General features: G+C 43.1%; 4 protein-coding genes across 9 annotated transcripts; 3 read left to right on the forward strand and 1 right to left on the reverse strand.

The window, feature by feature from the left end:
* The first annotated feature begins 224 nt into the window (after positions 1 to 224).
* prmt7 (protein arginine methyltransferase 7) lies at positions 225 to 5,432 on the forward strand. 2 transcript variants are annotated; one of them, XM_039001109.1, is made up of 17 exons: positions 225 to 499; positions 737 to 773; positions 966 to 1,115; positions 1,280 to 1,388; positions 1,708 to 1,820; positions 1,905 to 2,134; positions 2,245 to 2,425; positions 2,505 to 2,632; positions 2,779 to 2,917; positions 3,036 to 3,119; positions 3,231 to 3,278; positions 3,371 to 3,460; positions 3,609 to 3,770; positions 3,844 to 3,918; positions 4,095 to 4,252; positions 4,381 to 4,477; positions 4,632 to 5,432. In XM_039001109.1, the coding sequence occupies exons 1-17, from the start codon at positions 405 to 407 to the stop codon at positions 4,788 to 4,790; spliced, it is 2,055 nt and encodes a 684-aa protein (XP_038857037.1). In that variant the 5' UTR covers positions 225 to 404; the 3' UTR covers positions 4,791 to 5,432. The 2 variants fall into 2 exon arrangements, with proteins under 2 accessions (XP_038857037.1, XP_038857036.1); XM_039001108.1 differs by having other exon boundaries at positions 226 to 499; positions 4,092 to 4,252.
* On the reverse strand, positions 4,508 to 22,674 carry ciapin1 (cytokine induced apoptosis inhibitor 1). Of its 4 annotated transcripts, none has more exons than XM_039001112.1 (9): positions 22,566 to 22,674; positions 9,974 to 10,136; positions 7,248 to 7,391; positions 7,070 to 7,149; positions 6,821 to 6,983; positions 6,654 to 6,730; positions 6,446 to 6,567; positions 5,580 to 5,661; positions 4,508 to 5,486 (listed from the first exon to the last, which is right to left on the reverse strand). In XM_039001112.1, the coding sequence occupies exons 2-9, from the start codon at positions 10,128 to 10,130 to the stop codon at positions 5,376 to 5,378; spliced, it is 936 nt and encodes a 311-aa protein (XP_038857040.1). In that variant the 5' UTR covers positions 10,131 to 10,136; positions 22,566 to 22,674; the 3' UTR covers positions 4,508 to 5,375. The 4 variants fall into 4 exon arrangements, with proteins under 4 accessions (XP_038857040.1, XP_038857042.1, XP_038857041.1 ...); XM_039001114.1 differs by lacking the exon at positions 22,566 to 22,674 and adding an exon at positions 11,314 to 11,615 and having other exon boundaries at positions 6,654 to 6,727; XM_039001113.1 differs by lacking the exon at positions 22,566 to 22,674 and adding an exon at positions 11,369 to 11,613.
* On the forward strand, positions 11,037 to 21,204 carry coq9 (coenzyme Q9 homolog (S. cerevisiae)). The gene is made up of 9 exons (XM_039001110.1): positions 11,037 to 11,494; positions 13,174 to 13,405; positions 17,138 to 17,273; positions 17,384 to 17,526; positions 18,854 to 18,938; positions 19,403 to 19,507; positions 19,829 to 19,984; positions 20,658 to 20,711; positions 20,978 to 21,204. The coding sequence occupies exons 1-9, from the start codon at positions 11,437 to 11,439 to the stop codon at positions 21,011 to 21,013; spliced, it is 1,005 nt and encodes a 334-aa protein (XP_038857038.1). The 5' UTR covers positions 11,037 to 11,436; the 3' UTR covers positions 21,014 to 21,204.
* polr2c (RNA polymerase II subunit C) lies at positions 21,481 to 26,778 on the forward strand. 2 transcript variants are annotated; one of them, XM_039001115.1, is made up of 9 exons: positions 21,481 to 21,666; positions 22,014 to 22,063; positions 25,013 to 25,081; positions 25,195 to 25,247; positions 25,366 to 25,494; positions 25,592 to 25,643; positions 25,778 to 25,946; positions 26,042 to 26,116; positions 26,364 to 26,778. In XM_039001115.1, exons 1-9 carry the CDS (start codon positions 21,581 to 21,583, stop codon positions 26,506 to 26,508), a joined length of 828 nt encoding a protein of 275 aa, XP_038857043.1. In that variant the 5' UTR covers positions 21,481 to 21,580; the 3' UTR covers positions 26,509 to 26,778. The 2 variants fall into 2 exon arrangements, with proteins under 2 accessions (XP_038857043.1, XP_038857044.1); XM_039001116.1 differs by lacking the exon at positions 25,013 to 25,081.
* The last annotated feature ends 124 nt before the right edge of the window (positions 26,779 to 26,902 follow it).

Here is a 26,902-nt window from a genome sequence, read left to right on the forward strand (position 1 = left end):
GTACACTGCCAGAAAAAAAGAGCCGAAGCACTCAGATTACAAGGGGTTAATTTGACACTAGTCATGTGACTTGGAGGGTGACGTCAGGTGGGTATTCATTACGGAAACCGTTAGCTTCTGTTTTGTTCTTAAACGGCCAACGGAGTAAAACTTGAGTTTCTATTGGACACATTCAGGTAGTTTCCGCCCATTTCGTTCTGTTTGAGAAACGTTTTCCAACAGAATTCACGGAGTGAATACACCCCAATTGACATTCCGGGGGAGAAAACATGTCTGCCCCCGTTAAAGCAATGCTGCCATAATCCAATTTGGTAGGGATTAGTGTAAAAACGGTATTATTCTGGAATACAATATATTATATTGAATCAAAAACGCGGCATCGGAATCGATATATAGCTACCGTAATGAAGACTTTCTGCGGACGTGCCAACCCGGCCACAGGCGCGTTGGATTGGGTCGAGGAGAGTGAGGAGTATGACTACCATCAAGAGATTGCCAGGTAGTTAACGTTATGCTAGCAAGCCAACCACTTCTATTCCATTAAAAGATTCCGCCAATGCAACATTTCGTTTGTATATCATTTAATATTAATTTATTGCACTAGCTATACAAAGCACTATTTTCTGTCAAATCACTTTATTAACCATGAGGTGAGCTCGATTTAGCGTCCGGGGCGTTTAGGCAGTGTTCCCACGTCCGTATCTGATCAAATTATGATCACCGGTTTGTTTCTCAGGTCCTGCTATGCTGATATGCTGCACGATCACGATAGGGTGAGTGTGTGTCCATGCTTCCTTTGACAGGAAATAACACTTACAGCATATAGTTTGTACTTTTCCTGTATGTTTCTGTGGTTCTCTGCCCGGGGGGTACCCCTGAAGTACCCCTCATGTGCATTTTACCAGTAGGCCTAGTACCCCTGGTTGGGAACCACTGAAGTATCTAAACCTCTGTCTGCCCTCCAGAATGAGAAGTACTACCAGGGCATCAGGGCTGCTGTGAGCAGAGTGAAGGCACGGGGTGAGAAAGTCATCGTTCTGGACATTGGCACTGGAACAGGACTACTGTCCATGATGGCTGTCACAGCTGGGGCTGACTACTGCTATGCTGTAGAGGTGAGCATGAGTTTGAAACCCACACACCATTGGCAAATCAATCAAATAGCATTTAGAATTCACCATCAATGACAGGATAGTGGAAATGGAATACAGGAAAAGGTGTTCTAATGAAGAATTGATTTTGAAACACCATTTAATTGTGGTTTGTTTGTCTCCAATAGGTTTTCAAGCCCATGGCAGACGCTGCTTTCCGAATAGTGAAGAAAAATGGCTTCTCAGACAAGATCAAGATCATCAATAAACACTCTACAGAAGTGACAGTTGGACTAGGTAAGTCACACGTATCATACACACAGTCATGTGATGTACAGTTGTGCTGATTCAAAAATTACTTTTCAAATTGCCTGTGCTGCAGCATCAGTAACACCTGTGTGTGACTAACTCCAAGTTTGACGGCAAGTGCAAAGTTTGTTTTTGAATCATCTTAACAATAACCCATGTATTGAACTGTGACCTGAAATATTTCTGAAATATGCCTCATACAGTGCAGTTACATCCACTTTGAAGCACTTTTCTTTAACTGTGCAGGGAAACTTTTTAACCTCAACTGTATGTTATCATAAGATTGCTACATGTGTTTTCACTCCAGATGGAGACATGCAGACTCGAGCCAACATCCTCATCACAGAGCTGTTTGACACTGAACTAATTGGAGAGGGAGCCTTACCCAGCTATGAACACGCTCATCTCAAACTGGTCCAGGTAGGTGTGTCTGTGTGTGCTTGCGTGCACGTGTGTTGTGAGAAATAATCAGACGTGTGAAGCCGATGTGTATTTCTCCTGTAGGAGGGCTGTGAGGCTGTGCCCCACCGTGCCACAGTGTATGCCCAGCTAGTGGAGTCAGAGCAGTTGTGGAGTTGGGCACAGTTACAACCCATGGAGGTGGATGGTCGCAAACTGCTGCCTCCTCCCGCTGTAAGCCACTGTGCTGGAGCCCACTCGGTCTGTGACATCCAGCTCAGCCAGGTGCCCCCTAACCGCTTCACACCACTAGGGCCTCTCTGCACCATGTTCAGGTGAGATGCACATTGTTGAACAAACATGTATTATTCATATATTCCCAATGAATATTCTCCATTCAGTGGTCATTTATGCCTTTCTCTCTCTCTTCTTCTCTCCCTCTCAGTGTGGACTTCAGTAAGCCAGTGAGCAGTGCTCCTCAGTCCCACTCCTCCAGCTTCCTAGCTCAGTCCAGTGGCCGGGCTCAGGTGGTCCTCTCCTGGTGGGACATGGACATGGACCCCAGCGGCTCCATCGTGTGTTCCATGGCTCCCAGCTGGACCTACCCAGACCCTCAGTCTGCTCCTGTAAGTGCAGTGGGTATGTCATGGATGTACATGTGTGATACAGTTTGAGGAAGTAATGTTTGTGTGTTTGTCTTTTTAGTGGCGGGATCACTGGATGCAGAGTGTCTACTTCCTTCCTGTGGAGAGGAGGGTGGCAGAGGGAGAGGAACTCAGCCTTACTGTCTCCCATGACGACTACAGCCTGTGGTACAGCCTACAGCCAGATGGGTAACTAACTCCTATACACACACACTCTAGACTACTTAGATGTACAAAACTGTCTGTAGTTACCTAATGTTGCACAAACAATGAAGGGTGAGGTAAAGGTTGTTTAATCAGAGCTGTGTGTGATTGTTTAATATGTGTCCTCTCAGTCAACAGGGCACATTGAGTGAGGCACCACCTTGTCGGCCATGTTGCGTCTGTCAGGCTCACCTGGTGTGGACACGCACACGCTTCGGGGAGCTCAATGACCGCCAGCGCACACAGAGCTACGTCAGAGCTCTACGCAGTGTGAGTGATGAGGTTTGAGGGTCAGGTATAGAGCAGGGTGTGTGCAGCTTTGCCATAATGGATATGGTGAAGCTACTATTCGATACAAATAATGAATATGGGTGTTTGTCAATTTTAGGTTGTAAAACCAGACAGCGTGTGCGTAGGGGTCAGTGATGGGAGTCTGTTACCCATCTTCGCTCACATGCTTGGAGCTAAGAAGGTATTACAATTTTGACTTTGTCATGCTCTTACTTGTATATGTTTACTCACCTATTTGGTATTTGAAATTATTCCAACAAGGCCACACTAAGGTTTGTCTGTATCCATCCAGGTGTTCAGTTTGGAAAACTCTGGAATGTTGAAGCAGGTCATTGAACAAGTGAGTCCCCATAACAAAAGCTTTTACTTCGTTCAGATCTATTTGTAAAAGTCAATGACCACAGGGTTGCTAAAATGTGTATATCGCTGTAGGTGCTGAATGCCAACTCCATGAGAGGAGGAGTTCAGATTCTGGGGATTCGTCCTGACCAGCTGTCCAGTACTGACCTGGCGGGGGAACAGGTATTAACAGTAACACTGTTTGGGGGTGATCTGTATATGATATACAGTATTAGAATCCCCTGAACAGTGTCTTTACAAAAACTATTTTACACTTGTAAAAGTTGTTACTCTTTTCTACTGCTTTCTATTTGATTCATGTGTCCCCTAGATATCAGTGTTGATAGGTGAGCCCTACTTCAGCACCAGTCTTCTGCCCTGGCACTCCCTGTACTTCTGGTACTGTCGTACTGCCCTGGTCCGTCTGCTGACACCCAATGCCACCATCTTGCCTTGCTCTGCCATTCTGTGCATGGTCGCTGTGGAGTTTCAGGTAAGAGATATTGGTATCTGTAGTAAAATGAAAAGTAAACTTTTGAACTTGTGTGCCTCTCTCATTCACTCAGGATCTGTGGAGGATAAGAGCTCCTTGTGGTACATGTGAAGGCTTTGATGTTGGACCTATGGATGAGATGGTTCAGGTTAGAATCCACCTCTTTCAATATGTACTTAAACTACCGTTAAGTGAATGGACATAATTTCATTTGGAGAAAAATACACTTTATCAATGTGATCAAAGATAGCAATGGGCACTGCTCTAGTCTATTCATTAGCTTTCTCACAGCAGTGCACCTTTTTAACGCTCCCCACGCAGCAGTCTCTGGATTTCCGTGAGTCCCATGAGGCCGAGCCACAGCCTCTATGGGAGTACCCGTGTCGGGCCCTGACCCAGCCCAGAGCTGTCATGACCTTTGACTTCCTACAGTGTGTTCCTGAACAGCCAATCAGATGTCAGGGATCACTACCATTTACGAGGTATGGGCTCAGAATTTTTTCTCTCTTTCTCATACCGGTAAGTAAATTGTCATTATCTCCTAGCCAGAGAACAATCTCAAATAACAGCATTCCAAATGGTCCCTAACACCATTTGTGTTTCTGTACAGGAGGGGACGTTGCCATGGTGTGGCCCTGTGGATGGAGTACCAACTGAATGATGACATCAAAGTTAGCATGGGCCTGACAAGACCAGTCAGTGAAGAGGTACTAACATCACTCATTCAATACTACTAATGTATTGCAATTTGTATTTTTCTGTAATTCAGTATGAATCCCTGATAAAGGTTAAATAAATTCACTGATCCAAAATGGTTCTATACAGTTGAATAGTAAATTAACCCCTCTTGTTCCCCTGTAGGGTGCCTGTGAATGGAGTCTCCATCGGAAACAAGGCGTGTACTTCTTCAGGTCCCCATGGGAGAGCTCAGGGGATGGAAGGGCCTCAGTGTCTTATAGTTTCACCTTTGAACCCAGCATTGGGGATATCAAAATGGACTTCACAGTTGCCTCACAGTGATCTGTAGTGGTACACATGAAACTGGACATCTCTGGGTTGGCTTCTATAAAGAGGACAGACATTGCAAATACAGCCCCAAATTACTCTAGTAAAACCAAATACTGATGGATGGTGTTTGTTTTATACTGTATTCTTGTGCTTTTAAGTGTGAAAGTGAATATATAAACAGGTCATGATTGAAAAATTGTCATTGAATCTGTAAATTACTTATTAAATGGGAAATCCTGAAAATAGACTAACACTTTTTGTAGAAAACAATAGATGGTTAATTGAACTGACATTTATTATGGACACCTGTACGTTGAAATATGGTGAGTGCCCTGTGAAATCTTCATTGTATGATATGTCCAGGAACAGTTTTCACATGGTCAAATAAGCCTGTAACCTGGATCGATTCAGTAATGTTTCGCTACTCCCAATACATTTACTTCAAACTCTACCTGCTTTTTGCTCTTGTAGAAGGGCCATTCTGACCATCTCGGTGAGAACCTGGCATTGGCCATGGACTCCAGGGGGTGGGAGGTTAGAATGATGTAAGGAATGTAAATAATGCGATATTCCAGAAAGTATATATTGTGGTTGTTCCTAGGCATCATTTAGCCCTGTGTTGGCTAGTACAATCTTCTCCCCAGGTTTGAAGGCAGGCATCCCAATGTACGGACAGCTGGCACATCGGAAGGCATCACCCAGGTAACACTGAAATACAGGTCAACAATTAAACTGGCTTCACAAAGATGCTGGTGTTGACAGAGCCATGGTGGTTGCATATGGGCAAAGAGTGACACTCACACTTCCACAGGCGGACTTGGGCTGGCTGATTGTCTTGGAACCCTTGCTCTCCTGTTCCAACTCCTCAGCAAGACCACAAGAGCTACATAGGAGTAATGACAAACAAGGCAACAGTAAGCATGCTGTCCCCCACAAATGATGCAGCGACCCCTTGGGCTAAGTGTCATTTTGTAAATGACGGATCTCTATGGCAAGAAGCATCATTCAGGCCAGTTGTGTTGGATAATGCGTGGGTTTGCTAGACTCATATTTCAGCACTGAGTCAAACAGATAAACATGTTCATGGCTTGTTATAGCGTTGAGTGTTTTCACCAAAATTGTGTTACAATATGAATATCCTTGACTGATTTATATGCATTCGTGCCAGAACACACCCATGTTTATTGGTCAATAGTGGCCAGGTACTATTCAGGAAAATATTACATTGAGAGACCGTTGTCCATAGATTCCATATACCACTCATTTGGTGCCAGCAGAGTATCGTTTTTTCCCACAAAATGTAAAATTGTGGAAAATCTGACCTTATGGATCCCTGAGGCAAATGTGTTCCTTGCGGGGAGGGCCCTATGTACTGAATTTCATGACTTACGGTCAAACAGGGTGAGGGGTGTGACCTTTCAAAGTTAGCATTTTCAATCTGGAGACAGATCCACAGTCGCCTCCCCAATTTCATTGTGGGGGACATTTACAAGAGAATAGTTATGATACAAGCAACCATGTGTGATTATCACCATATTTGCACTAGAGATATTCAATAATCAGTTGAACTTTATCACTTGTCTCTTGGTGATGATGCCAGCTAACTTGTTGGTGTATGGGTGAGCCCTCTTTTCTGTAACCAAAGAAAGAGGATGGGTGTTTCTTACCAGTTCTTGCAAGCCTTCTTTTTCTTTGTGGTCCCGTCACCACAGGAGGGCGCTTTGAGGGAGGCTGCGTCTGGCTTCTTAAAGTCATCTGCATCCAACAGCGTATCTGAATCTACCAGGTCCTGAGAAGAAAAGACGAGGGAGGGGCATATTGAGAATCACCATCAGAGAAATATATATTTTTTAAATACACAAATCAATCACTCACCACATCATCATCATCCATGTCATTGGCTGACAGGGTCCACGCCTTCGCAGCATTGGGGTCAAGTACAGGTTTGTCTACTGAAACAAAATCAATTACATTTTCAAAGGAGACCAGGGCCAGGAGGAATTGTATGAAATGTTAACAGAAGGAAGGAGAACTCCACATACCTGGTTTTGAGGTCTTTTTCCCAAAGGAAAGCTGGCTTGAAGAGCCCACTTCAAAGTTGGGTTTAGAAGCAGACATGCGCACCCTGCATAGAGTGTTACCCTGGAAGCCTGTGAATGTCTTCAGGGCAGACACAACCTCTGGGGTCAGGGGTTCTTTACTGACCTGTCAATGTTGGTAAAGCAAAAATTAGTAGAGTACACAGTGCCTGGAGGAGTGAATCTATGACATTCCAGTGCTGGTTTACTCACCTCAGTCACTGACACCAGGCCAGACAACTTCAAGGCTAATATAAGCTTCTCAGCAGTCCTCACTTTTTGGTGATCAGTTCCTAAGAACAAGGACAGGTGTCAAGAATCTGAGTCCTTTACTATGTGTCCTCAATCATGACCAGGACACTCAAACACTTTGCACTCTCCACCTTCTTACCTGTAACAGGTTCTTCAAGCACTAGTTTTCCATCAGGTTTGATCACTCTGGCCATCTCTGCTAGTGTCTCTGAGGTGTGGACAGAAAAGCTGTCAGAGAGTACACTTGAGAGGACCCAGTCGTAGCTTGATGCTGCATGTGAAGCTGAGGAAAGGAGAGAAAAGAGCAAGTAGTTCATAAAATTGTACAATCCGATGCCCTTATAACAAGTATATATAGCTAGACATATCAGACATGGGTTGTTCACTCCCATGACACCCACCAGCTCGGACCCCCCACGCCAAACCCACCCCAACAACGAGTATACCGTATCAGTTCTCTATGTCTGACAGGTACTGTATGTAGTACGGAGCCGTTAGGGTTATGTCCTATCCTACATCCTGATATTCTGACCACTAGATGGTGCTGTTCCTGCTAGTAGGTAATTTCTTAAATATTTTTTTTTAAACCCCCCGCTCAATGTTAAAGGGAAAATTACATATCGGTTTCCTTACCCTGTAAGCAGTTTATGGACAAGTTATGACAGCAACCCATGCTTTGGTTTTGTTTACTTCGCCAAACTCCAACTTTTTTGCATTTGTGGCACAAATCCAATGCAAGTCAAAGTTACCTATAATAGCATTTTTGCTATCGAGTTAGTTATAAAATATGTTGTAAGATACTTTAGGATGATTTGGACATGAAGCGTGAAACTGCTAATATTAGGTACCATTAACCATGTTTCCATCCACAGTTTTTATGCGATTAAAGTCATACCGTATTTTTTTTTTTAATCATGACAGCTGTGATGGAAACAGGACGTTTAGGTACAATTGTTTAAATGCCAACAGAATTTGTTCGTTCGACCTGGTGGGATCTTTTTGTGTCGGTTAAATGAATTATGCGAGAATGGCGGTGGAAGCGCTTTTATGGGCAAATATTTATATAATAACCATCATATTGAAGTAAACTTGGATTTACGCGATGATATGTTGTGTGGTCCTCCCACTACAATTCGGGAAACCATGCAGTTTATTAGGCTACAGATGAAATAGATGAACTTCACGATGGTGAAAGTACATGGTGATCTTGAAGCTCCTTTCAAATACATATTGAGGGTCTTATTCTGATGACATGATAATTGATGCTTGACTGCCATTTGACAAAATAATAATCTCATCATGTAGAATACCCTACAGTAAGTTATCTGCAAAATGATGCCTAGAGCGCACGTGCCAAGACCAGAGTAGTAGACACATTTGCTATTTAACGCAACAGTTTGTGATAAAAACTAAATCGGGAGAGTTTTGGAAACACATTTGAACTTTTGATTTTTATTCGGTACATGTAGCCTTACGTCGTCACACACTGATTTTTAACAACAAGTCCGTTTGGTGGATACACCACTGCTGGGAAAATGCGCATATTTTCTTTATGCGGATTCTAAAATATTTGCATGGAAATCTGTCGCTAAATTGGTTGGAAACCTAGCTACTAACTTGCATTGGATTTGTGCCACAAATGCTAAAAAGGTAGCTTTTGAAAGCATGGATTGCTGTCATACCAACAAAAAAATAATACAGAACAGCATCATCTAGTGGTCAGAACCTAGTAATATCAGGATGTAGGATGGGACATAAACCTAACGACAGGGAGGGAAAAACATCACCAAATTCACTGGGAATACATTACATAACACGAAAAAACAATACTCAGAGCTGCAGCTCCATACTACTTGTTAGACATAGAGAACTGATACTGGATACTGGTTGTTGGGGTGGGATTGGAGTGGGGTGTATTGGCGTGGGATGTGATTGGCGTGGGGTGTGGGGGGGTCCGTGGGTGGCTTTTGACCATATCTTTGTAATCCTCATGTCTTACTCATTGTTACATTTTCTGGGGGGGTCCAAATCAGATGTTATTTAATATATTTATTGAACATGACAGGAATCCTATAATTAAAAGATTGGCAATTTGGGTGCAATCAAGTAGCTTAATTTCTTATAGATTATATTTCAACAAAATAATGTTGCAGGAAAGCTCATATTATCTGTTTCTAACTACAGAAACGAATTCGTAAAACAATCTGAGATGGTGGGTGTCAAAATCCTCTTTCTTGTGCTTTTTGAGGTGGAACGACCCACATGTCAATGCATGGGTTTAAGAACAAGCATAGGCCAAGTGTTGTAACAGATCCTCAGGTGAATGAGTGTCACTTCAAATCAAACTTTATTTGTCACATGTGCCGAATACAACATGTGTAGACCTTACCGAGAAATGCTTACTTACAAGCAGTTCAAGAAGAGTTAAGAAAATATTTACCAAATAAACTAAAGTAAAAAATTATAAAAAGTAACAGAATAAAACAACATTAACGAGGCTATATACAGGGGGTAACGAGTCAATGTGCGGGGGTACAGGTTAGTCCAGGTCATCTGTACATGTAGGTAGAGGTGAAGTGTACATGTAAGTAGGGGTGGAGTTATGGGCTCCTGAGTGGCGCAGCGGTCTAAGGCACTGCATCTCAGTGCTAGAGGCGTCACTACAGACAACCTGGTTCGAATCCAGACTGTATCACAACCGGCCGTGATTGAGAGTCCCATAGGTCCGAGCACAATTGGTCAAGCATCATCCGAGTTTGGCCGGTGTAGGCAGTCATTGTAAATAATAATTTGTTCTTAACTGACTTGCCTAGTTAAATCAAAATAAACAAATTACAGGTGAATACGCATAGATAATAAACTTACACATTATAAGTCTTTCATTATTCTCCAGGAACACTCGGCCATCGGTGCCAACCATGGCCCCTAGACTCTCTGCCAGCTCCTTCAGGGTTGTTGGGGACGAAGGCTGGCTCCACACCAAAAGCACCTTATCTCCTGCCTTCACACAAAGGTCTGCCATGTCCTCCTGCAAAGCAGCAATCAATTCATTCAATGTAATTTAAAATCGACTAAAGAAACCACCACAGGACAGCTTCTCCTATCAGACTTGACTTATCTGAGTGGGTGGACATCCTGCTGATAACACAGCAGGGAGACAGGAGTTTTACTAGACCAGGGTTAGACACGAAGCAATAGGGTTTACTGAATCCAAAAGCTGTCCTTGTACACTGTTCTCAGGGCGCCGAAGACGTGGATGTCGATTTAAGGCAGCCCCGCGCACCTCCGATTCAGACGGGTTGGGTTAAATGCGGAAGACACATTTCAGTTCAACGCATTCAGTTGTACAGCTGACTAGGTACCCCCCTTTCCCTTTAGTCTTTTTTTTATGCAGGTCAATTAAAACATGTATTGCTAATTTGCTACGTGGGGCTTATTTGATCGAAAATATGCTTCGTAATGGCTAGGTTGTTACGAATGCAGTGATATAAGTTGACGCGTGTGGCATTTCGGCAACTTTATATTGGAGTTGTGCGCCTGTTATTCACACGCGTATCTGCCACATCACTGATCTCGCCTTCCATCTTTGAGGACATGCATTTCCATTGTTAGAGCGGTCACTCGACTATCTTGTCAATATAATAGATGACATTTGACTAAACCACCCTGATAGCAGCAGTCACATGACCTGAATGATTGCTAAACAGAAATAATACACAATGCTTTACTGATTTATGTTAGGATTTCACATTTTCAGGACTAGTTACAGCCAGCACCTTGCATCAGTTACACATACATCAGGATTAATGTTAGTGTCTCTGTAGTTCAGGGCTAGAGCCCAACCTCATAATAAACACACATGGAATGTGTAATATTCTAGAACCGACTAGAAACCAAAAACGTTTCTGGCAAACGACGCTACTACCAGTCAAACAGACACCATCAAGCATATGTAACCAACTTGTGTTCTATAAATTATATTGGTCTTATCGCCTCGTGTAATTGTTTTGTGACAACCACCCAGCTAGTAACGGCGTGACATAGAAGTACATTAACGCTAGCTAGTATAAGCTAAAACGTTCAAATCAAAATCTATGCAAACTCAACAAAACGTGTAGTAATTCCGCTTTCACTTTGAGAATTCTGAACATTAAATAGGGCAAAAGGGTTTCGGTCAAAGTTAGATCACCTGCTTACTAACTTACCTCTCCGGTCAAAACAATTGCCTCGTTCAAAACAACTGGGAAATATTCGACTTACGTGCTGCTAAAAGAGAGGCGCGTAAAAATGACGCCTCCGATATCTACAAAAACAGTTAGCAGCTAGATATGGCGGCGCTGCTACAAGGACTTCGAGTTGGAAGAGCCCTTCGATGTCTTGGCAGCGGTGAGCCAAGACTTGCTAGTTGGTCTTAGTCTAGACATTAGCTCAGGAATTTGTTTCTGGTAATCGTGTAGATTGATTTAGGTCTAAATCGCAAGAGAGCTTGCTAACTAGCTAGCTAGCCAACCAATGGGAACATACTTATCGGAGAAGGTGATAATGAAGGACAGAATTAGGTTACATAATGTTGGCAAGCTACATCTCAGCGCAAGAAAACATTTAACTTAGTTATCACAACTGCAAGTATTTTAGCTCTTCATTGCAACGTTAACATGCAATAATTGACCCCTTAAATTGTGAGAGGTTGGCGAGTCCAGTCAGCCTGCTTGTGTTTTCACAAACTACCTAGCTACATAGGGACTCCCCCACCCATTATTTGGCAACTATACTGAACAAAAAATATAAAGTGTTGGTCCCACGTTTCACGAGCTGAAATAAAATATCCCAGACATTTTATTTCGCACAAAAAGCTTTTCTCTAAAATGTTGTGCACGGATTTGTTTACGTCCCTGTTATTGAGCATTTCTCCTTTGCCAAGCAGGCTAAGGCACTGCTTCTCAGTGCTAGAGGCGTCACTACAGACCCTGGTTCGATTCCAGGCTGTATCACAACCGGCCGCGATTGGGAGTCCCATAGGGTGGCGCACATTTGGCCCAGCGTTGTTAGGGTTTGGCCCGGGGTAGGCCATCATTGTAAATAAGAAGCTGATTAAATGGCATGATTATTACACAGGTGCACCTTGTGCTGGGGACAAAAGGCCATTCAAATGCCACTCATGCAGTTGTCACAACACAATGCCACAGATGTCTAAAATTGAGGGAGGGTGCAATTGGCATGCTTGACAGCAGGAATGTCCACCAGAGCTGTTGCCAGAATTTAATATTAATTTCTCTACAATGAGGCACGTCCAAAATTGTTTTAGAGAATTTGGCAGTACGTCCAACCGCAGACCACATGTATGGTTTTGTGTAGGCGAGCGGTTTGCTGATGTCAACGTTGTGAACAGAGTGCCCGATGGTGGCAGTGGGGTTATGGTATGGGCAAGCATATGTTACAGACAACAAACACAATTGTATTTTATCGATGGCAATTTGAATGATACCGCGACGAGATCATGAGGCCCATTGTCGTGCCATTCATCTGCCGCTTTCAGCATGATAATGCACAGCCCCATGTCGCAAGGATCTGTACACAATTCCTAGAAGCTGAAAATGTCCCAGTTCTTCCATGGCCTGCATACGCACCAGACATGTCACCCAATGAGCATGTTTGGGATGCTCTGGATTGACGTGTACGACAGCGTGTTCCCAACAGTATCCAGCAACTTTGCACAGCCATTGAAAAGGAGTGGGACAACAGCCTGATCAACTCTATGCGAAGGAGATGTCACGCTTCTAGAGGGAAATGGTGGTCACACCAGATACTGACTGGTTTTCTGATCCACGCCCCTACCTTTTTTTGAAGTTATCTGTATTCCCAGTCATGTGAAATCCATAAATTAGGGCCTAATTTATTTATTTACTTAAACGGACTTATATGAACTAACTCTGTAAAATATTTGAAATTGTTGCATTTATATTTTTGTTCAGTATAAGTTAGGCTAATACATGTGCTCAGGACACAGGATGCAAAGTTTCAGTATGAACATAATTACAGCATCTTTCTCTGATTATTTATTCTAGTGGTAGTTCCAAAAACATCCAGTCCCCAGTGTAATGGCCTGAGACGAGGCTTGCACTGTGCTGAACTTCGGCTTCAGGAGGACAAGGACAAGTCCATCCCAGTCCCTCCATCCTCCACCGCATCCCCGACTACAACCTTCCACGAGCATTATCAAGCTCACCCATCTGAACATGACACAGCCACATCAACGCAGGAAGCTGCTGCTGAGGAGGCTCCCCAGCCCAACATCAGGTTAGGATGATACTGCAAACTGACACTTACACACCTTACCAATGCATAACATTACCATAACACATTGTGGCATTGCTGCTAATCTTGGACACCCAGAACTAACATCTTTAGTGTGTCAGATGCTCGAATAAGTTCTGGGGGGAGACATGTTAGAAAATGTACTAACGAGATTAGTGAAATCTCCACCCGTCTAAACCGTAACTCTCAGCCAGTCTATTGGCCACACCTGGAAAATCGTGAGTACCAGAACAAAGTTCCAATTGACAGATGCTACTATTTGTTACGTGCATCTGTCCGCGAGAGATTACATTGCAACTGGAACAACATTGTCATTTTGTTCTTAAGTTACTTCTGACGTGTGTATGCCAACCGTCTATGCTGTGTTCTCTCTGGTTTTTTTCACGTTATTTGTAACTTATTTTGTACATAATGTTTCTGCAACCGTATCTTACGGCAAGAAAGAGCTTCTGGATATCAGAACAGCGATCACTCACCTCGGATTAGACTAAGATTTTTTTCTTCAACAAGCAGGAAGCACAGGACATTCTCCAAACACCAGACAGGGCCAACATCCCCGTTATTTGCAAGAGGAGGAGACGCCGGTATAGAGGACACAGAGCGGGATGCCTCGTGAGGACCCGCAGGAGGCGAGTGGGAAAGCTGCCGTTACCGTCAATATTACTCGCCAACGTACAATCATTGGACAATAAATGAGACGAGGTACGATCACGAATATCCTACCAACGGGACATCAAAAACTGTGATATCCTATGTTTCACGGAATTGTGGCTGAATGACGACATGGATATTCAGCTAGCGGGATATACGCTGCACCGGCAAGATAGAACAGCACACACCGGTAAGATGAGGGGGGGGGTCTGTGCATATTTGTAAACAGCAGTGCATGAAATCTAAGGAAGTCTCTAGATTTTGCTCGCCTGAAGTAGAGTATATTGTGATAAATTGCAGGCCACACTACCTGCCTAGAGAGTTTTCAGCTATACTCCTCGTGGTTTTTTATTTACCACCACAGACAGATGCTGGCACTAAGACCGCACTCAGTCAGCTGTATAAGGAAATAAGCAAACAGGAAACCACTCACCCAGAGGCGGTGCTCCTAGTGGCCGGAGACTTTAATGCAGGGAAACTTAAATCGGTTCTACCAAATTTCTATCAACATGTTAAATGTGCAACCAGAGGGAAAAAAATTCTAGACCACCTGTACTCCACACACAGAGACGCGTACAAAGCTCTCCCTCGCCCTCCATTTGGTAAATCCGACTACAACTCTATCCTCCTGATTCCTGCTTACAAGCAAAAATTAAAGCAGGAAGCACCAGTGACTCGGTCTATAAAAAAAGTGGTCAGATGAAGCAGATGCTAAACTACAGGACTGTTTTGCTATCACAGACTGGAACATGTTCCAGTATTCTTCCGATGACATTGAGGAGTACACAACATCAGTCACTGGCTTTATCAATAAGTGCATCAAGGACGTCGTCCCCACAGTGACTGTACGTACAAACCCCAACCAGAAGCCATGGATTACAGGCAACATCTGCACTGAGCTAAAGGGTAGAGCTGCCGCTTTCAAGGTGCGGGACTCTAACCCGGAAGCTTACAAGAAATCCTGCTATGCCCTGCGACGAACCATCAAACAGGCAAAGCGTCAATACAGGGCTAAGACTGAATCATACTACACCAGCTCCGACGCTCGTCTTGTGTGGCAGGGCTTGCAAACTATTACAGAGGGAAGCACAGCCGAGAGCTGCCCAGTGACACAAGCCTACCAGACAAACTAAATCACTTCTATGCTCGCTTCGAGGCAAGCAACACTGAGGCATGCATGAGAGCATCAGCTGTTCCGGACGACTGTGTGATCACGCTCTCCATAGCCGACGTGAGTAAGACCTTTAAACAGGTCAACATACACAAGGCTGCGGGGTCAGACGGATTACCAGGACGTGTGCTCCGGGCATGTGCTGACTAACTGGCAGGTGTCTTCACTGACATTTTCAACATGTCCCTGATTGAGTCTGTAATACCACCATAGTCCCTGTGCCCAAGAACACAAAGACAACCTGCTTAAATGACTACAGACCCGTAGCACTCACGTCCGTAGCCATGAAGTGCTTTGTAAGGCTGATCATGGCTCACATCAACACCATTATCCCAGAAACCCTAGACCCACTCCAATTTGCATACTGCCCAAATAGATCCACAGATGATGCAATCTCTATTGCACTCCACACTGCCCTTTCCCACCTGGACAAAAGGAACACCTATGTGAGAATGCTATTCATTGACTACAGCTCAGCATTCAACACCATTGTGCCCTCAAAGCTCATCACTAAGCTAAGGATCCTGGGACTAAACACCTCCCTCTGCATCTGGATCCTGCACTTCCTGATGGGCCGCCCCAGGTTGTGAGGGTAGGTAGCAACACATCTGCCATGCTAATCCTCAACACTGGAGCCCTCCAGGGGTGCGTGCTCAGTCCCCTCCTGTACTCCCTGTTCACCCACGACTGCATGGCCAGGCACGACTCCAACACCATCATTAAGTTTGCAGACGACACAACAACGACAACAACGTCACCGACAACGACGAGACAGCCTATAGGGAGATCAGAGACCTGGCCGGGTGGTGCCAGAATAACAACCTATCCCTCAATGTAACCAAGAATAAGGAGATGATTGTGGACTACAGGAAAAGGAGGACCGAGCACATCCCCATTCTCATTGACGGGGCTGTAGTGGAGCAGGTTGAGAGCTTCAAGTTCCTTGGTGTCCACATCACCAACAAACTAGATTGGTCCAAACACACCAAGATGATCGTGAAGAGGGCACGACAAAGCCTATTCCCCCTCAGGAAACTAAAAAGATTTGGCATGGGTCCTGAGATCCTCAAAAGATTCTACAGCTGCAACATCGAGAGCATCCTGACTGGTTGCATCACTGCCTGGTACGGCAATTGCTCGGCCTCCGACCGCAATGCACTACAGAGGGTAGTGCGTCCGGCCCAGTACATCACTGGGGCTAAGCTACCTGCCATCCAGGACCTCTACACCAGGCGGTGTCAGAGGAAGGCCCTAAAAATTGTCAAAGACCCCAGCCACCCCAGTCATAGACTGTTCTCTCTACTATCGCATGGCAAGCGGTAACGGAGTGCCAAGTCTAGGACAAAAAGGCTTCTCAACAGTTTTTACCCCCAAGCCATAAGACTCCTGAACAGCTAATCAAATGGCTACCCGGACTATTTACATTGTGTCCCTTTTACGCTGCTGCTACTCTGTTTATCATATATGCATAGTCACTTTAATTATACATCCATGTACATACTACCTCAATTGGCCCGACCAACCAGTGCTCCCGCACATTGGCTAACCGGGCTATCTGCATTGTGTCCCACCACCCACCAACCCCTCTTTTACGCTACTGCTACTCTCTGTCCATCATATGCATAGTCACTTTAACCATATCTACATGTACATACTACCTCAATCAGCCTGACTAACCGGTGTCTGTATGTAGCTTCGCTACTGTATATAGCCTCGCTACTGTTATTTTTCACTGTCTTTTTACTGTTTTTATTTCTTTACTTACCTATTGTTCACCTAATACCTTTTTTGCACTATTGGTTAGAGCCTGTAAGTAAGCATTTCACTGTAAGGTCTACTACACCTGTTGTATTCAGCACACGTGACAAATAAACTTTGATTTGATGGTGCAGTTATGTAGACCAGAGTGGAGAAAAAGGAGAAGACTATGAAACAGAGGAGCAACTACAAGCGCGCATCCTTAACGCTGCGCTGGACTTTGTCCCACTACATGGTTGGACTGTTGAAGCCATTTCAGCAGGAGCTGAGGTTAGTGAGTTTAGGGAAGTTGGATTCACTGTAGTTGTGTGGATGGAGAGGTTAAGGTAATGTGACTAAATATAATTGTTGCTTTCCTATTACTGTTTTCCTCTGAGCAGACCCTGGGTCTCTCAGCAGCCTCCAGTGGAATGTTCCAGAATGGGGCAGGGGAACTGGTCCTGCACTTCATCGCTCAGTCCAATACCCAGCTAACAGAGCAACTGGCAGAGCATCACAATCAGGTCCAACTTGGTCAGGCAGAGTAAGTTCCCTCACGCTAAAATTAGCAGGTGGAAGAATGATATTGCAGTTAGGATTTAAACATGTATGTTATTGGTATGTACAGTGGGGCAAAAAATAATTTAGTCAGCCACCAATTGTGCAAGTTCTCCCACTTAAAAAGATGAGAGAGGCCTGTAATTTTCATCATAGGTACACTTCAACTATGACAGAAAAAATCCAGAAAATCACATTGTAGGATTTTTAATTAATTAATTTGCAAATTATGGTGGAAAATAAGTATTTGGTCACCTACAAACAAGCAAGATTTCTGGCTCTCACAGACCTGTAACTTCTTCTTTAAGAGGCTCCTCTGTCCTCCACTCGTTACCTGTATTAATGGCACCTGTTTGAACTTGTTATCAGTATAAAAGACACCTGTCCACAACCTCAAACAGTCACACTCCAAACTCCACTATGGCCAAGACCAAAGAGCTGTCAAAGGACACCAGAAACAAAATTGTAGACCTGCACCAGGCTGGGAAGACTGAATCTGCAATAGGTAAGCAGCTTGGTTTGAAGAAATCAACTGTGGGAGCAATTATTAGGAAATGGAAGACATACAAGACCACTGATAATCTCCCTCGATCTGGGGCTCCACGCAAGATCTCACCCCGTAGGGTCAAAATGATCACAAGAACGGTGAGCAAAAATCCCAGAACCACACGGGGGGACCTAGTGAATGACCTGCAGAGAGCTGGGACCAAAGTAACAAAGCCTACCATCAGCAAGGACATTGAAGATGAAACGTGGCTGGGTCTTTCAGCATGACAATGATCCCAAACACACCGCCCGGGCAACGAAGGAGTGGCTTCGTAAGAAGCATTTCAAGGTCCTGGAGTGGCCTAGCCAGTCTCCAGATCTCAACCCCATAGAAAATCTTTGGAGGGAGTTGAAAGTCCGTGTTGCCCAGCAACAGCCCCAAAACATCACTGCTCTAGAGGAGATCTGCATGGAGGAATGGGCCAAAATACCAGCAACAGTGTGTGAAAACCTTGTGAAGACTTACAGAAAACGTTTGACCTCTGTCATTGCCAACAAAGGGTATATAACAAAGTATTGAGAAACTTTTGTTATTGACCAAATACTTATTTTCCACCATAATTTGCAAATAAATTAATTAAAAATCCTACAATGTGATTTTCTGGATTTTTTTTCTCATTTTGTCTGTCATAGTTGAAGTGTACCTATGATGAAAATTACAGGCCTCTCATCTTTTTAAGTGGGAGAACTTGCACAATTGGTGGCTGACTAAATACTTTTTTGCCCCACTGTATGTGAGCATGTGTTAACCGCAGAATTTCTTGCAGACCAAAGAAAACTGCTGAGTTTCTTAGGGATGCAGTGGAAACCAGATTGAGGATGTTGACCCCATACATAAATAATTGGCCACAGGTATCTTGCACACAACACAGGATAATAATTGGGCCCTATGTGCCCTAGACCTTGACAACTGACAGTTAATCCCCTCACCTTGAACCAGTTCAAGCTTCTCCTTGATATAAGGTAGCCTAATCTTGTAACGTCTTCTTGACACACTAATAGAGGCAACCATTTATTACACCTGTACACCACAGGAGGTTGGTGGCACCTTAGTTGGGGAGAACTGGCTTGTGGTAGTGGTTGGAGCGGAATAGTTGGAGTGGTATCAAACAAATGGTTTCCATGTGTTTGATGCAATTCCATTTTCTCAGTTCCAGCCATTATGAGCTGTGCACAAATGTGCCATACAGCTTACTTAGAAGAAATGTATCACTGCCATCCACATTCTTAGTCTCTCCCAATTATATTAAAAATATATATTACACTCTGTAACATCTGTTTTTTCTGCTGATTAAAGTACATCTCCCTTTCTCCAGGCTTTGAGTATTCTGTTTCTGCCACACAACATACCAAACAGTCTGAAGCACCTCTCCACCCTGGTGGATGATATCTGGTACTATGCTGGAGACCGCTCCACAGATGTGAGTCGATCCCCTTAGCCTAAGTACCCCTTTCCCCATGTCTTCCTCACCCCCTTTCATCATCACCTCATACTATCTGGCCTGCCTCTGCAAAGGTTACTACTCACCACCTCTCCCTCTTAGCACAGTTTACTCCTTTAATCCATCTCCTATGCTTTATAATATCCCTATTTTACATGTGTGTGCTACTGACATTTGTCTAATCCAAATACTTATATTTCCATCATGATGAAGGTTTTAGTGTAGTCTGTCAACAACCACTATGCTGTGTCTGTTTATCAAAATCCAATTTTTTCAGTTTACCCTCTGTTCCCATCTCAGTTGAACTGGTATACAAAACGAGCTGTACTGACAGGGATCTATAACACCACAGAGCTGGTGATGGTACAGGACTCCTCAGAAGACTTTCAGGACACCTGGAACTTCCTTGACAACCGCATCCAGGATATTGTCAACATGGCCGACGCCGCCAAACAGGTACCATTTCCTCAGTCTGTGTATAGTCTCTTAATATACACTACCGTTCAAAGTTTGGGGTCACTTATAAATGTTCTTGTTTTTGAAAGAAAAGTACATTTTTTGTCCATTAAATTTACATCAAATTGATCAGAAATACAGTGTAGACATTTAATGTTGTAAATGACTATTGAATCTGGAAACGGCTGAAATTTCGTTCCAATGGCACGTTGTGTTAGCTAACCCAAGTTATTTTAAAAGGCTAAATGATCATTAGAAAGCCTTTCTAATGATCAATTAGCCTTTTAAAATGATAAACTTGGATTAGCTAACAACGTGCCATTGTTACACAGGAGTGATGGTTGCTGATAATGGGTCTCTGTACGCCTATGTAGATATTCTATTAAAAATAAATCTGCCGTTTCCAGCTACAATAGTCATTTACAACATTAACCATGTCTGCACTGTATTTCTGATCAATTTGATGTTATTTTAAATGGGCAAAAAGTGCTTTTCTTTCAAAAACAATCATTTCTAAGTGACCCCAAACTTTTGAACAGTGGTATAGGTAAATGGTCACCAGTAATGAAATGTAAAATGTATAAATCATTAGAAAGACCTCACTAGTATGCAACCTATATTAAGGGAACTCAATACGTGTATTTGACATCTCTTTTGCTATTGTGTCCTGTAGGCGGCATCTACAGGAGAAGCAGTGGTGCAGGGGCTTATGGGAGCTGCTGTTACGGTGAGGATGCTAGAGAGAATATGCATGTTTGAGATGCACAGAAAAGGATTATTATAACATTGACAGCTTAAACGCTTCTCTAGGCATTGTGAAGATATGTTGTATCTGTGTCTTGAACACGCACAGCCTCATTGCTTGTAACCTTAGGTGGATTTTTTTCTCCAAAATTCTGCATTGTTTTAATGATAATACCAGGCACTTTATTTGTTTAGTTCCAATTGTATTTTGTGTGTTTAGTAGTGACTGGAGATTTCTCTATTTTTCAGCTGAAAAATCTAACCGGAATTAACCAGAGATGGTGAAACAAGATGGCTATTTCTGTTCCACCATCCCCTCTGATCTCTGGCAGTCAGGAGTTTGTGTTTAAAACGGTTTTCCCTCACGCCCACTCCTATCCCTTTTGTATAAAGGACACAAAAATGTGATTGTATTTGAAACATTTTTGTTTGGCTCCATTGAGAGTTCCTAAATAAATGACAGATTAATTACAACAGAACAATTTTCTTCTTTTTTTTCACCCAAATTGATTTAGGATAAGGATAATCGGAATGTGTCAACTAAGAAACAGATCTATATTAGATATATCCTGTGTATTAACACCTATCCCTAGGAGTTCCTACAATGAGTTAGCACTGCATGGATTTTATCTTGGTGTAATTATTTTATTTTTTTTAGAACATATTTCCAGACGTCACGGGGGTGTGACCCGGATGTTAAAAAGAACCCGCCCCCCAAGACTGACCAATCAGACTTTATTGATTTATTTTGGCCAATAAGCGGTAAGCAATTTGAGGCCTTCCCGGTGGCGTTGTTTTAGACCGACAAGACGTGTAAACTTTTATGTAAATTGCTTTTCTTATACGTTAACCATGCCGTATGCTAACCAGCCAATAGTGAAGATCACAGAACTGACGGATGAGAATGTAAAATTTGTCATTGAGAACACCGACCTGTCGTGAGTAATCATTCAACTGATTATCAAAAAGTTGTTAGCTTGCTTGCGATAGGGTAGCCAATGTTAGCGCGCCTGCGATAAACTTGATAACCACAGCTGTAAATGTTTTAATCGTTGTACGTGAATTAATAAGTAGCAATGGAAACAGACGTGTGACTTACTAGCTAAAGTTAGTTGGCTTGCAAGGATGGCGCAGCGGGGCTTAAACCATCGACTCTCCTGGCTCTTATCTGGGGTCGTGGTGCTCGACGACATGGAGGGCTTGCTGCTAGATCATATTCTTATTACAAGAGACTGCTATTGTCTAAAGTATCACATTCATTCTTCCACATGTCTTATTTATACAGGGTTGCGAATTCCATCCGACGTGTCTTTATGTCAGAGGTTGCAACAATAGGTAAGAGTCTGATTAAATCAGGCTGTACACATAATTGGTACTAGTGTATATACAGCCTGAAACGAATACCTGCTAAATCGTGTAAATAAAATTGTCCTTACAAGACAGAATGTTTATACAAAATTACATTTAAACGATGTGTCCTTCAGCTGCTCGAAATTTGCAGTATGGTGTAATTGCAAACCGCAATTCGAGGCGTTTCTTGATGTGAACGTTACTTTATCAGGTAACGCCAATTTGTGTCTGCCATTGGTCAATTCCGGTGTTATGATACTGCTTTCTCGACACATTATTTGTTTACATAGGTTAGGATAAGTACCGTGGCAGATTTTAAAAACGAATATCTTATGTTTCACTGAGTTATAGCTGAACAAAGACATGGATAATATACAGTTGGCTGGTTTTTCTGTGCAATTGCAAAAAAAGAACAGCTTCGCTGTCTATTTCTCAAACAGCTGGTGTGCGAAATTAAATATTAAGGAAGTCTCGAGGTTTTGCTCACCTGAGGTAGAGTATCTCATGATAAGCTGTAGATAACACTATTTACCAAGAGTTTATCTATTTTTCGTAGCTGACTATTTACCAACACAGATGCTGGCACTAAGACCACAGTCAATGAGCTGTATAAAGCCATAAGCAAACAAGAAAATGCTCATCCAGAGGCGGCATTCCTAGTGGCCGGGGACTTTAATGCAGGGAAACAAATCCGTTTGACCTAATTTCGACCAGCATGTTACATGTGCAACCAGAGGGAGCAAAAACTCTAGACCCCGTTTACTCCACACACAGAGACGTGTACAAAGCTCGCTCTCCCCTTCCATTTGGCTAATCTGGTCTATCCTCCTGATTCCTGCAAACAAGCAAAAACTAAAGCAGGGAGTACAAGTTACTCGCTCAATACGGAAGTGGCCAGATGGCGCAGATGCTCAGCTACAGGACTATTTTGCTAGCACAGACTGGAATATGTTCCGGGACTCATCCGATGGCATTGAGGGGTATACCACATCAGACACCGGCTTCATCAAAACACATCAATGACATTGTGACCGTACGTACATACCCCAACCAGAAGCCATAGATTACAGGCAACATCTGCACTGAAGTAAAGGCTAGAGCTGCCGCTTTCAAGGAGCGGGACTCTAACCTAAAAACTTATAAGAAGTCCCGCTATGCCCTCAGACAAACCATCAAACAGGCAAAGCGTAAATACAGGACTAAGATTGAATCCTACTACACAGGCTCCGATGCTCGTCGGCTGTGGCAGGGCTTGCAAACTATTACGGACTACAAAGGGAAGCCCAGCCGCACAGTGACACAAGCCTACCAGATGAGCTAAATTACTATGTGCGCTTCGAAGCAAGCAACACTGAAGCATGCATGAGAGCACCAGCTGTTCCGGATGACTGTGTGATCACGCTCGCCAGGTCACCATTCACAAGGCCAGGCGGATTACCAGGACGTGTACTCCGAGCATGTGGCGCCAGGACAACAACCTCTCAACGTGATCAAGACAAAGGAGATGATTGTGAACTACAGGAAAACGATCATCATGGTCCAAACACACCAAGACATTCGTGAAGAGAGCGCAACAACGCCTATTCCCCCTCAGGACACTGAAAAGATTTGGCATGGGTCCTCAGATCCTCAAAGTTTTACAGCTGTATCGAGAGCATCCTGACTGGTTGCATGACCGCCTGGTATGGCAACTGCTCGGCTATGAAATAACACATGGCATTCTCTCAACCGGCTTCATTAGGTAATCACCTGGAATGCATTTCAATTAACAGGTGTGCCTTGTTAAATGAATTTGTGGAATTTCGTTCCTTAATGCGTTTTGAGCCAATCAGTTGTGTTGTGACAAGGTAGGGGGGGTATACAGAAGATAGCCCTATTTGGTAAAAGACCAAGTCCATATTATATCAAGAACCGTTTAAGACATGAAGGTCAGTCAATACGGAACCTTGCAAGAACTTTGAAAGTCTCTTCAAGTGCAGTCGCAAAAACCATCAAGCGCTATGATGAAACTGGCAATGTAGAAAAAATAAAAACCCTTGAATGAGTAGGTGTTCTAAAACGTTTGAAAGGTAGTGTACATGTACATATGACCTCAACTAACCTGTACCCCTGCACATTGACTCGGTACCGGTACCCCCTGTATATAGCCTCGTTGTTATTTTATTTGTAATCTTTTTATTTTATTTAGTAAATATTTGTTGGTTAAGGGCTTGTAAGCATTTCACGGTAAGGTCTACACCTGTTGTATTCGGCGCATGTGATAAATACAATTTGAATTGAGATTAGGATCATTAACGTGGCTGGTTAGGATAATTACTGTGTGATAATTACTGGCGTGGCAGGCTTAGGAGAATGAGGTTAGGAAAAAGGTTGGGGTTAGGCTTAGCTACATTGCTACAGTCAACAACTGATGTCCCTGAAGCGAAAGACATGTCCACAGACCAATGGCGAGCATCAATGGGTGTAACTTCATATCACAAATGCCCCTAATTGCGGTCTGCAATTGCTCTTCTCAAAATTTGAGACAAAGTATCCACAGGAAAATATTGTTTACTCAACTTTTTAGAGAGGCATATTACCGTCTCTCTAAAAAATTGGGTAAACAATACTTTCCTGTGGATATTTTATCTCAAATTATGGGCAGCTGAAAGACTAACAGCACAGACAACCGGTAGAGTAAGTTTTTAAATGTAATTTTATTCATCATTCTGGCTTGTAAAGAACATTTTAGATGATTTTGCAGGCATTTGTGTCAGGCTGTGTATATACCAATTAATTGTGTATTACAGCCTGATTAATCAGACTAGGTAAGATACAGCATAACCCGTGCATGTTATAATCTCATGAACGTGTAGACATTTGTTAGTCATGTCCTCCCCAGTCCCCACAATGATGAATATTTTTGGAAGTGTTCATGTCCTTGTTTAATTTCAGCTATTGATTGGATTCAAATTGATGCAAATTCTTCTGTGATCCACGACGAGTTTATTGCTCACAGAGTGGGTATGTAGTTAATGTATTATACGGTTCTACGTTTTTTTTCTCCCTTGTTTTCTCCTCCTTCTACCAATATTGTACTGATCACTAACTCACTTAGTCTATGGTCACATTTTCAGGTCTTATCCCACTTACCAGTGATGATGTTGTGGACAAGATGCAGTACTCCAGAGTAAGCATTTGGACACCTGATGAAGACCAGACAATGGCTGAAAGTTATGTTACCAGCCATGCTCACTTGAAGATAAAACCACCACAAGTCTTTTCACCTCTATTCCCGTCTACCGCAGGACTGTACATGTGATGATTTCTGCCCAGAATGCTCTGTTGAACTGACACTGGACGTTCGCTGCACAGAGGACCAGACCCGCCATGTGACCTCACGAGACCTGCTGTCCAACCACCCTCGAGTCATTCCTGTGAGTGCGCTTCCGTTCAACAGTAATTCACATACAGATTTTCCTCCCCTTATTATTTTGTTCGGAAACGAGTTGACTTATCTTATGTGATCTTTAGGTGACCTCCAAGAGTCGAGACAATGATCCCAATGACTATGTTGAACAGGATGGTAGGCTGCTCTTTCCAATGGTTTTCTATTAAAGTATTTTATTATAAATATTTGGTCTCTTACATTCATTGTCGCTCTCGCATTATCATTCTACCCTCTTCCTCATCTTGGCTCTGCTTCCTTCCTCTCGTCAGACATTTTGCTGGTGAAGCTTAGGAAGGGTCAGGAGCTGCGTCTCAGAGCTTATGCCAAAAAAGGTTTTGGCAAGGAGCATGCCAAGTGGAACCCTACAGCAGGGGTGTCCTTTGAGTATGACCCAGACAATGCACTGAGGCACACTGTTTATCCACGGCCAGAGGAATGGTGGGTTACATTTTAATGTTCTTAATGGAGACCCATGACCGTATTTGGTGAGGTGGAGAGTTACTGTGAATTGACCCAGAGTTTTTCTGTCTCAGGCCAAAGAGTGAATACTCAGAGATTGAGGAAGATGAGGTGCAAGCACCCTTTGACCCCAATGGCAAACCTGAGAGGCGAGTATCAGTTAATTGGAGTCTAAATGGTTCTTTACCAGTCAGTAACAATGTATTGAATTACATGTCTGTTATTGAGCATTTGTGTCCTTCAGTGTCAACTGTCGTATTCCAATGATGATGACTGTGTGATACAGGTTTTGATGGTGTTAAAGCAGTATATGATGACAAAAGATGGTGAATAATGATCAGTAGGAAAGATGGTAAAGACGTCAGTGTTAATTTGTGTTGTGGCACAAACTTGCAGGTTCTATTACAACGTGGAGACATGTGGCTCACTGCGACCGGAGACCATCGTCATGTCTGCTCTGGCAGTGCTGAAAAAGAAACTGAGTGATTTACAGACCCAGCTGAGCCACGAAATCCAGAGTGATGTCCTCACAATTAACTGAGTCCTGCAGTTTTAGCCAGTTCTACACCGCTCACAGAGATCTGAAGCAGACCCAGTTTCAAATGATGAACTTATTTGATGGTAGCAAATTTTGGATATTGGCAGGAGAAAAGTTGATCCAACCATATCAGCTCACCTACTGATATCATCTGTTGTTTCTACATCATCCACCATATTGTTTTGTCTACATCTCCGCTTTGTAGAAGTTGTTTGCAGGATAATTTTTTTAAATGTTTATTTTGTGTAATAAACCTTATTTTTTTTCAGTAAACCCCCATTTTCATCCAGTTTGAAAGTGATTGCCTTTTAATCTAAATAAGGTGGTGAATTAGAGCATAGGTGAGCAGTCACTGTGACTTGGGGATATATACAAGGTGTCACCACATCAATGTTTG

The sequence above is a fragment of the Salvelinus namaycush genome, chromosome 9 (assembly GCF_016432855.1).
Source record: "Salvelinus namaycush isolate Seneca chromosome 9, SaNama_1.0, whole genome shotgun sequence".
In the NCBI taxonomy this organism is placed as follows: domain Eukaryota; kingdom Metazoa; phylum Chordata; class Actinopteri; order Salmoniformes; family Salmonidae; genus Salvelinus; species Salvelinus namaycush.

Coding starts and splice junctions, on each gene's coding strand:
- coq9 (XM_039001110.1), top strand. CDS start 11,437: ATGGCGGCGCTGCTACAAGGACTTCGAGTTGGAAGAGCCCTTCGATGT. Junction 17,274..17,383: donor CCATTTCAGCAGGAGCTGAG/GTTAGTGAGTTT, acceptor TCCTCTGAGCAG/ACCCTGGGTCTCTCAGCAGC. Junction 19,508..19,828: donor CTGGAGACCGCTCCACAGAT/GTGAGTCGATCC, acceptor TTCCCATCTCAG/TTGAACTGGTATACAAAACG.
- polr2c (XM_039001115.1), top strand. CDS start 21,581: ATGCCGTATGCTAACCAGCCAATAGTGAAGATCACAGAACTGACGGAT. Junction 25,644..25,777: donor TGACTATGTTGAACAGGATG/GTAGGCTGCTCT, acceptor TCCTCTCGTCAG/ACATTTTGCTGGTGAAGCTT. Junction 26,117..26,363: donor CCCAATGGCAAACCTGAGAG/GCGAGTATCAGT, acceptor ACAAACTTGCAG/GTTCTATTACAACGTGGAGA.
- ciapin1 (XM_039001112.1), bottom strand. CDS start 10,130: ATGGCAGACCTTTGTGTGAAGGCAGGAGATAAGGTGCTTTTGGTGTGG. Junction 7,150..7,247: donor GCTTGAAGAACCTGTTACAG/GTAAGAAGGTGG, acceptor CCTTGTTCTTAG/GAACTGATCACCAAAAAGTG. Junction 6,568..6,653: donor ACATGGATGATGATGATGTG/GTGAGTGATTGA, acceptor TTTTCTTCTCAG/GACCTGGTAGATTCAGATAC.
- prmt7 (XM_039001108.1), top strand. CDS start 405: ATGAAGACTTTCTGCGGACGTGCCAACCCGGCCACAGGCGCGTTGGAT. Junction 2,633..2,778: donor TACAGCCTACAGCCAGATGG/GTAACTAACTCC, acceptor GTGTCCTCTCAG/TCAACAGGGCACATTGAGTG. Junction 3,919..4,091: donor CTATGGATGAGATGGTTCAG/GTTAGAATCCAC, acceptor CTCCCCACGCAG/CAGTCTCTGGATTTCCGTGA.